Source organism: Mus caroli, chromosome 14, assembly GCF_900094665.2.
Source record: "Mus caroli chromosome 14, CAROLI_EIJ_v1.1, whole genome shotgun sequence".
Classification (NCBI taxonomy): Eukaryota; Metazoa; Chordata; class Mammalia; order Rodentia; family Muridae; genus Mus; species Mus caroli.
The window spans coordinates 48,845,869-48,855,430 of NC_034583.1; the positions used below are offsets into that span (position 1 = coordinate 48,845,869).

General features: G+C 39.3%; 1 protein-coding gene across 2 annotated transcripts in view; it reads right to left on the reverse strand.

Annotated features, from left to right (window-relative positions):
• Positions 1-9,562, reverse strand: part of Xpo4 (exportin 4) — an 88,243-nt gene that overhangs the window by 22,393 nt on the left and 56,288 nt on the right. For both annotated transcript variants that reach the window (XM_021182561.2, XM_021182562.2), the window contains 4 exons: positions 4,260-4,436; positions 3,555-3,697; positions 2,952-3,097; positions 1,854-2,031 (listed from right to left, as the gene is read on the reverse strand). In XM_021182561.2, coding sequence (XP_021038220.1) covers positions 1,854-2,031; positions 2,952-3,097; positions 3,555-3,697; positions 4,260-4,436 — 644 coding nt within the window. The remainder of the gene's footprint in view (positions 1-1,853; positions 2,032-2,951; positions 3,098-3,554; positions 3,698-4,259; positions 4,437-9,562) is intronic.

The window sequence follows — 9,562 nt, forward strand, 5'->3', positions numbered from 1 at the left end:
CCAGGACCAGACCCACAGGCGGTTTCCCAACTTCCCATTCGTTATACTGGTAATCAGAGTGGGAGTCAGGGAAAGCTCTGAACATGACTTCATCCTCTATTCAGAACTAAGAGCAGCACCCCAGTCTTCTTCAAGCAAAGATGTCTTACAACCCATAAAGGTTAACTTTCCTCCTACTTATTTCTACAAGTCCATCTCCTTTAACATTCTATTTCTCTCGGCTTGGTCTACAATAGCATGCTGGCCATAGCTGCTTGGCCATGCCAAGTATGGCCAGGGCCTTTGCATCAGTTATTTTATTTATTTTATTTTATTTTATTTTTGCTCTAGCTGGAACGTTCTTCCCCTGGGCACATTCAAGACTCTCTTATCAACAACTTTAACCCTCGCTCAGGAGTCATTTACATGACGCTTCTGTGAGTCACGCTACTTAAGACCGCAAGAAGCCCTGCAGGAGTCTGTGCTTCAGGTGCCTGCCCCAGTTGGCTCTTCATCCACAGCACTTCCTGTCTTCTCACAGCTCAGCACTTGTTGGCCAGCTCTCCCTTAACAAGAACTCTAATGAGGGAGTAGATATTGCTTGCTTTGGTCATGAATGTATCCAATGTGCCCATAAAGTTTGCAACCCATGAAGGTACTCAATAAAGAATTCTTAAGAGATTCATTTTCTTTAAGAAATATGAACTACATTTTTAGTATACCAAAGGTTGTTTCTCCCACATATCAAATCAATTTTACTTTTGATAAAAACAACAAAAACCTAGCTATTCTAACACTCCATAGTCTGTGCTCTGAAATATGAAAATGATTTGCTCTCACACTAGTAAAAAGGAAATGGTCCTAATGGTTCCTGCTACAAGAACTAGGACAACACACCTATGGCAGAGCTCGGAAATTACATTCACCAGGATACAAACCAAAGCAAAAATAACAAAATCTAATCACAACAGGAACCTCAAAAGAAAGAAACCTTTTCTTATACTTATGGCAAACAAAAGAATGTACCAATAAAGGAAATAAAGTCCCAAACAATTCCTTGGTATCAGCTTAATATTTGACCTTAAATCTACATAACAACAACAACAACAACCCTGTACCTTCTATTGCAGAGGCCGAAATGTTCTTTTATGTTTGCTTTGAAAAAATAAAGTAAGACAAACCCTTGAGTACCTCACAAAGCAATGCTATCATCGTGTCTCCAAGGCAACTGAGACTCAGACAATGAAGTAAAACTTAAAACCGTTTTCAAATCAATTTTTAAGAATATAATTAATTCAGAATTACCCCCTTCAGTTTCACATTTAAGAATTAATGAAAACACTGCCTTTACTAATAGAAAGACAAATAGCAAATCTTCTCAGACAGGCTTGCTGCCTTGTAATTACTATTGACAGGGCTCTCAAGTTTCACATATTTAAGATAACTATTTCTATAATAATGACAGTTTTCCTTAAGAAGCCACTGGCATATAGCTTCCACTTTCATAAGCAATACATACTTGTTAAGGCTCACCTGGTTTCTAAAAACTGTTTTTCCCTCATGAAGGGTTCCTACACATACATCATTACTGCTTACTGATGGGCAAACACTACATCCTTAATAAATTATAGTGAATGCTGTTTCCAAGTCTTGCATTCAGATTCATTTTACATTTGTTCTCTTCAGTACAGGATAGCCCTGCCATCCGGCTAGCGTGCCTTGCCATCCTTGGGTTTTGAGGCTGCTCTAAGTTCTCGTTTCTTTCACGTATCCAATTCACAGCGCAACGCGCCTACCCCTCCAGTCATCTACCCATCAACTCAGAGGTTATGAGACAATAAATGACAAGAGCGCAGCTATAGAGTTCATATTACCTAATCACAGAATCTGTTCTGCTGTACCCTGGGATGGAAGAAGCCTTTTCTCCTGGAGATCCCAAAATTTGAAGTGTTGTATTAATGTCAACTTCAGATGAATGCTTAATGGAATATTCCATTATTTCTGGAGGTATTAGCGGAGTCTCTCCCTGAGTATCATCAGCTAAGAGGTAGCCTTCAGTTTAAAAAAAATTAAAAATGAACACTTAACAAATCTATTTACCAAAGTGCACTATAAATGCTTTCAGTTTTGATTTATATACATCACATAGGTTGATGTAAAAGTAAATTAAAATGTTAACCTGCTAATTTCAAGATGAGGTGCAGCAACTGTCAATTTCTTAGAAAACTAAAACCCTCAAAAATACAGCAAAGATCAAGGACAAATGGTTTAGTCATCAACCTCATAAAGCATGGTGACATGTAGGCTTTGAAAACTTGAGAAATTTATTGTTAAGTTAATGGGAATTCTGCTATTATATCAGGAATTTATTCATATACAACTTTTTAAAAGTCAAGTGTTTTTTGCTTTGTTTTTTTCCTTGATTACAATACAGAATCACTAATAGGGTCAGTGGTCAAGGAAAAAGACCCTAAAGGTCAGACTGCCTAGACTTGCATTCTGGCTCCAAACGTAACTGCAGTATGACCACTTCTTATACTTTCAGCTGCTTCATCTGTTAGTTGGGAATGATGATGGTGACAGTGATGATGATGGTTAACATCACGGAACAGTACTAATTCCAAGGGCTACAATGTGATCCAAAGGAAACACTTGGCATATACAGGTCCGAATACATGATAGCCAGTGGTGTTTAAAAATTGTCTATTGCTCTATGTCAAACAGTATCTGTATCCAAGACATTCAGCACTATATATGAAGTATATATACTGTTGATGTTTGAGATGGGGTCTTGCTAGGAAGCCCAAACTGCCTTCAAAACCACAATCCTCCTGCCTCAGCTTTCCTTTGGGCTGGAATTACAAGGATATGCCACCACACCCAGCTCTAAATGATTCTTTTTAATATATGAGGCTTCTTTTAGGTTTCAATGATTTCCCAGGCAACTACAGTAGGAGGCAAAGGTAACTAACCTGTAACTAGAATAAGCCAGTGAATGTCCTCATAAAGATCGTCAAGCATTTTGTTGTCAATGGTGCTTGATCCGGGTGAAGCAAGGAATTGTTGCTGATGCCGTTGTAACTGGCCATGGAGTCTTGTTACCCTTTCTTCTAATAAACTAAAAGAGGAAAGAAACAATAGCTTAATCAAGTGCAGGATAGGAAGATCTAGGACAACTGGTAACTTCCATATAACTAAACAACATAAGCTAATATGTTAGCACAAAATACATGTATTTAAAAATATTAACTTACACAACTATTATCAAGAGCACTAGAAGAAACATAATGTCTATTTAAGGACACAGAAGTAACATAACACTTTACAAACAAGCAAGGTTTATAAGATAGGCATTTGAAACTGGTTATCTCAAGTCACTTCTCATGCGTTGTTCTCCATGATTCTTGCAATCTATGCTGTAGTGCCTGGGCTCCAATTGCACAAGCCAAAGAATGCAATCATAGCGTGCTTCTGTCCACTGGGCCCAGCCTGCTGGACAGGGGCGGGCATGTTCAAAGCTCGCAGGGAACTGTGAGCAGCAAACCCTTCTCCAGGGTTTCCTGGTCAGTGGGTACCTTGTCAGAAGAGGCATACAGTGTTCAGCAGCAATCCGTCCCAGCATTCCTACGCTGGCTAGTTGGTCGGAAAACTGATCGCGATCATCCTCTTGGAGCTCACTTATTTCTTCTTCCTCACGAGAGGCCACACCATTGGCAGTCTATTTGGTGACAGGAAGAGAAACAATAAGGAAATACAGCACCACGTTCCATAAGGCATGTGTGTCTGTGACCCTGTCAAGTGGCTTCAGGAAGAGCTGGACAGAGCCAACCTACAGGTGCAGCTTTCTAGGACTCCTTTCTAACATTGCTAGCAGCCCTGGTAGCTCAAAGGGTGAGAATAGCATTGAGGAGAAGGACGGAATGAAATGCTTCTCTGTGCATGTGCTAATAGCTAGCTACATACCTACTGTCTACCTCTTATACTAGGGACTGTCACTTGTCATTAAAGCAGTCTAGCATCTTACGATTCCCTAGTTCATTGAGTATTATTCAATATAGGATGTTACCAGACACCTGGAAAGACAGAAGTGGCTAACTGGAAAATTAAAAGGGAAATGATTATAATGAACAGCCCACATATGAAAATTGGTAGATACAAGGGACCACATATTTCTCAGCAAATCTGAGGGAACCTATGCCAAATCTCCAATGTTTTATGTTGTCTAATATGATCAGACAGAGCCTATAGTAATTTTTCATTCCACCTTGCTTAGGACTTACCAAATTTCTTGTGCCATCTGGAGCAGCAAGGTGACATTGAATATAGGAATTGAACACCTGAACTGCATGCTGCGTGAAAAAGCCTTTATGGAAATGCTTGTCATCTCGGACCAAAGTTAGCCAGGACTCCAGCAATTTATCATATGCTTCCATGTATACCATGTCATCCTTATCAAGCTAAAAGAAAAGACGATTCATTAAACAAGTAGCTAGAGAAATAAAATGGGCATTGTAAGAGGTATGCAGCTATGTGCAAAAACAATCTTTAAAATGCTTTAAAAAAATAGTATTTCCAATTATTAAGCATTTATTACCTTCTAAAATTTCCCTAACTTGAAAAGAAACTATTCTTTGGCAATATGGAATTAATGTTTATTTTTAAAGACTAATTGTTTAGTGCTTTGTGGAATGTATATTTTTAAAATAAAAGTAGTATTAGCTTTTTGATAAGTTAAAAAATAGAATATATAACATAAGTATAATTCTTTTTTTTTTAATTTATTTATTTCATTCATCTGAGTACACTGTAGCTGTCTTCAGACACAACAGAAGAGGGCATCAGATCTCATTACAGATGGTTGTGAGTCACCATGTGGTTGCTGGGAATTGAACTCAGGACCTCTGGAAGAGCAAGCAGCCAATGCTCTTAACCGCTGAGCCATCTCTCCAGACCAATAAATATAATTCTTACACATTTGTTTTTCTTGTACTAGGATAAAACCCCAGTGACATACTGAAAGAAAGAAAGAAAGAAAGAAAGAAAGAAAGAAAGAAAGAGAAACCAAGAGGAAGCCAGGCCTCTCCTCACCCAGCTGAGCCTCTCACCCCATGGTGCAGTGACTGTCATGATCTGAACTATTCAGGTGATTATCTGTAATTTTCATTTCCCATTCTTTCTTGTTCATGAATAGCTAATATTTCTCAGTTAAAATTTCATATTAAAACCACACCACTGAGACATAAAGAAGGAATTTCCCAAGAATAGTTAAGACATACAAATAACAGACTACAAAGCTATTTGTGGTCTAAAATCCCTCTTTAGATTGATCTAATATTCTGCTGGAAAAAACAAACAAACAAACAAACAAACCCCTCCCAAAAAACAAAAACCACTGTACTGAAAAAGCTGCAAAGACCAGGAAGGGGGCTGATGTAGAGAATACCATTGCACCTGAGAAGCTACGGCCTCACACACAGTAAGATGGAAGGCAAGAACTATGCAGACAGCCTCAGGAGGAGGACGGCGATCAAGCTTCCTCTTGATTGTATCAAAAAACTAGAGCTGGCGAGATAGCTCAGTGGTGAAGAGCACTGATTGCTCTTCCGAAGGTTCTGAGTTCAAATCCCAGCAACCACATGGTAGCTCACAATCACCTGTAATGAGATCTGACGCCTGCCCTCTTCTGGTTCTGTCTGAAGACAGCTCCAGTGTACTTAGAAATAATAATAAATAAATCCATGGAAAAAAAAAAAGGCCAAACAAAAAACTACCATAGGAGTTGGAGAGATGGCTCACCAGTTAAGAGCACTGTCTGCAACTCAGTTCAATTCCCAGCACCCACATGGTGGCTCACAACCATCTGTAATGGGGATCCGATGCCCTCGTCTGGTGTGTGAAGACAGCTGCAGTGTAGTCACATATATACAATAAATAAATCTTTTTTTAAAAAACAGTAACTGTAATGCTCATGAAAGTACAGTCAACAAAAACACACGGCACAGTCTGTTTCTGTCTCTGCAGTATGGCAGTGGCTCAGATGAGCATGATTCAAGTATATTACATACACACGTGAAAATCATTCTTTATAGTTAATATACACTGTGCTTTTTTAAAAAAGAAAAAACAAAACACAGATGAAAACCAAAGCACAATGTTGGTTATAAACAATGGGAACAATGGTTCTATTCCTTCTATAATTTCCTCAAATACAAAGAGCTAACATTGGAATCCTGAAGTGAATAGGATCCGTTCTTCCCATAGAAACATCTGTGGCTTGTTTATATACTTAACAAGGCGTGTGCTTTGCAGACATCATTTGTCAAGTCTTAACAGTTTATCTTGCCAAAATAAACAGACTGGTAACATATCTAACAGGACTTAGGAGTAGCACCCTCTGATCTAGTCTCAAAAAGAAAAACGGGGTATTTTAAAGACCTACTATCGTTTTTCTAAGTACATATTTAAAACACGAATCAAAATGTAAAAGTCTTTTTAAAAAATTTAAAACCTTGCACTCGTATTATTAAAGGAATTCTCCATAATGCCTCCATTTAACCCTGCTATTAGGATCATCTCAAGTAGAATACACAAGACCTTACACACTGGATGGTGATTTAAAATAAACACTGAGCTTCTTAGAAAAAACAAAGTTTTGGTTCCCTCTGTACACTAATAAAGTAACTCATCAGACAAAGTGTGAGAAATCTGCTTGATGACAATTGGCAACTGGATCTTCCAGTCTAATCCCAGAGAAGTGAAACCTAAGCTAGTGCTTTTTCATAATACCTTGGCTCTGTTCCATGGCCACTCTGGCCCAGACCCAGAGCCTGCTGGCAGCATGTGGACAGATGACTAAGGGGACCAATCTAGACACTATGTGCTCATGCTCTGAGCACAGTCAGGCCTAGTGCCAGAAGGGCTTTGGAGAGGGGCTTAGAGCTTATGGGACCTACTTGACCCCACTTTACTCCATTTGAAAATGAAGAGGGGAGTAGAAATCAAAACATGATTATCAGCACTTCTCCCTCTGCCTATAACTAGCCTGAAGATGTAGAGAAGTGTGAGGATGCAGTGCTTCAGACACAGAAAAAGGGGACATTTATGCTTTAATAATTTTGAGTATATACTCCCCAAAACAGTGAAATGACAGGAATCTGTTCTGGTCCCTTTCTGACAATGAAAATAATTTCCGTGACTAAAGCCCAGCATCACTCTATAATTGCAAGTACAGGACACTCTGGGAAGGGAAGAGCACAGAGCCCATTAGAGTAGTACGTCTCAGTCTGCGGTGCACACATTCAAATTCCATCATCTGGGAGGCAGGGGCAGAGAGAGAGGAGAGAAAGGAGGAGAGGAGGGAAGAAAGGAGAGAGAGAGAGAGAGAGAGAGAGAGAGAAGGAAGAGGAGGAGGACATGATGGGTAAGCTCACTCTGAGCTACTCTTAGCCTGTCTTGTCTGTGTTCTGTTGCTGTGAAGAGATACCACCAATAGGCAACTCTTACAAAGAAAGCGTTTAATTGGGGCTTGCTTCAGAAGCTTAGAGCATTGTCATGGCAGGGAACATGGCAGCACACAGGCAGACATGGTGCTAGAGAGGTAGCTGAGAGTTCTACATCTCAATCCACTGGCAGTGGGAAGAGAGGGCCAAGCCTGGCTTGGACTTTTTAATACCTTTTCAAAGCCCACCCTCAGTGATACACTTCCTCCAACAGGGCCACACCTCTTAATTCTTCCCAAGTAGCAGCACTCCCTGAGGACTAAGCATTTAAACATGAGCCTATGGTGGCCGTTCTTAATCAAACCACCACACAGCCCCCAGACTATTTTCCTAAGTAAGTATGGTTTATATACATAAAAATATGCAATGAAATTGATGAACAATTAATTTCACAGAGAATTTTATTTTTCAGGATAGCTTGTAAGGAGTTCTTTAGCCTTACCGAACCCCAGAATTTCCAACTTCCAACCTATAAGAACTTTGAGAATAGAAATCAAGTCAACTAGCACAGATGACAGAGAGAAAGAAAGTGCCATGTACACCAGCTGGGATTTTCACTAGCAGCATCTACTTGCAAACATGATGAAAAGACTGTTTGGCAGAACCAAGGTTTATAACAGAAACCTGATCACAGGAGCAGGAGGGGACAGAAGATACCTGTGTGAGAAAGGCGCTCTATCCACACACTGTTTCTTTGCTGGGAAACCCTGACTAATCTCAAGCTGACCATCTTGCTGTCTTAGCCTCCTGAGTGCTGGGGGGGGTACCAACATGAGCCATCATGCCACACTTGGCACTGTACTTAGTCTGTGTTGGTAATAAGGAGCTGTTCCCTCTGTATTATTCTTTACATTTAAGCAAAGCATGTGTGAATAAAATATTTCACCATGTTTAATCATATCTTATTACTGGCACAATCTCATACACAATAACATACCACAAACAAAATTTGCATTGTTCAATCCAATACCAACAAACATACGGATAAATTATATCTTTTATGTTGTTATTTTACTGTTTTATCATTTAAGTTAAATATGGCAATAATATATATTTTTTTTAAAGACAGAGGGGCTAGAGAGATGGCTCAGTGGTTAAGAGCACTTGGCTGCTCTTCTACTGGCTGGGTTCAATTCTGGCAATGGCATGCCAGCTTACAATCATCTGTAACTCCAGTTCCCAGGAATATGACACCTCACATAGACATACATAGAGGCAAAACACCAATGCACATAAAATAAAAATAAATAAGAGATTTTAAAATAAGAAAGAATATCATATTAGAGAACAGTGAGATGGTAAATAAGCTGTACTCTAAGGACACAATACTTCCCCTGTTTTCTTAAAAGACTTAAAACACCCTTTTAGAACACAAAAATTAACTAACATCCAAGTCACAAAACATTGCATAGTATGATTTGTGATCCAACCTGAGTTAAATATAACAAAACAGTTTCTTCCTTCTCTTTTTCAAGATAGGGTTTTTCTGTGTAGCACTGGCTGCCCTGGAGCTCTGTGGCGCAATCTGCTTCTCAAGCATGCGATTAAAGACGTGCACCACCACACTCAGCTTTGCAAGTCATTCTTAAGGTTATTACTTTAATAATCTTCATTTAAGATGCAATAGTTACAAATTTTCTTCCAAATACTCTTAGAGTCAAAATCATCATTATTTTTGGAAAGAAATATTTTTTCAACATACAAAGCTTAAACAATATTCCCATGTCTCATTTCAGCTTTTCCTACAAGAAAAGAAATGCAAGCATGATGAGTGGGGAGGAGCTAGGATATCCACAGTGTGTGCCTTTCAGCTATCACTGGGGAGGGAGGCTAACCATGCACAACAAAGATCAAGTTACACCAAAACAACATCATCTCCCAGCTTAACCACTGCCTTTTGCTCTCCACTTCAAAGCCAATTTAAAAAAAAAAAAAAAGGTCCCTTTTATGAGAGTTCCTCTCACTGAGCACAGGCTCCATGCCAGAAAGAAGCCAGGTAAGATAGCGCGCATCTGTTATATCAGCACTCAGGAGTAGAGGTAAAGAAGCCAGGTAAGATAGCGCGCATCTGTTACATCAGCACT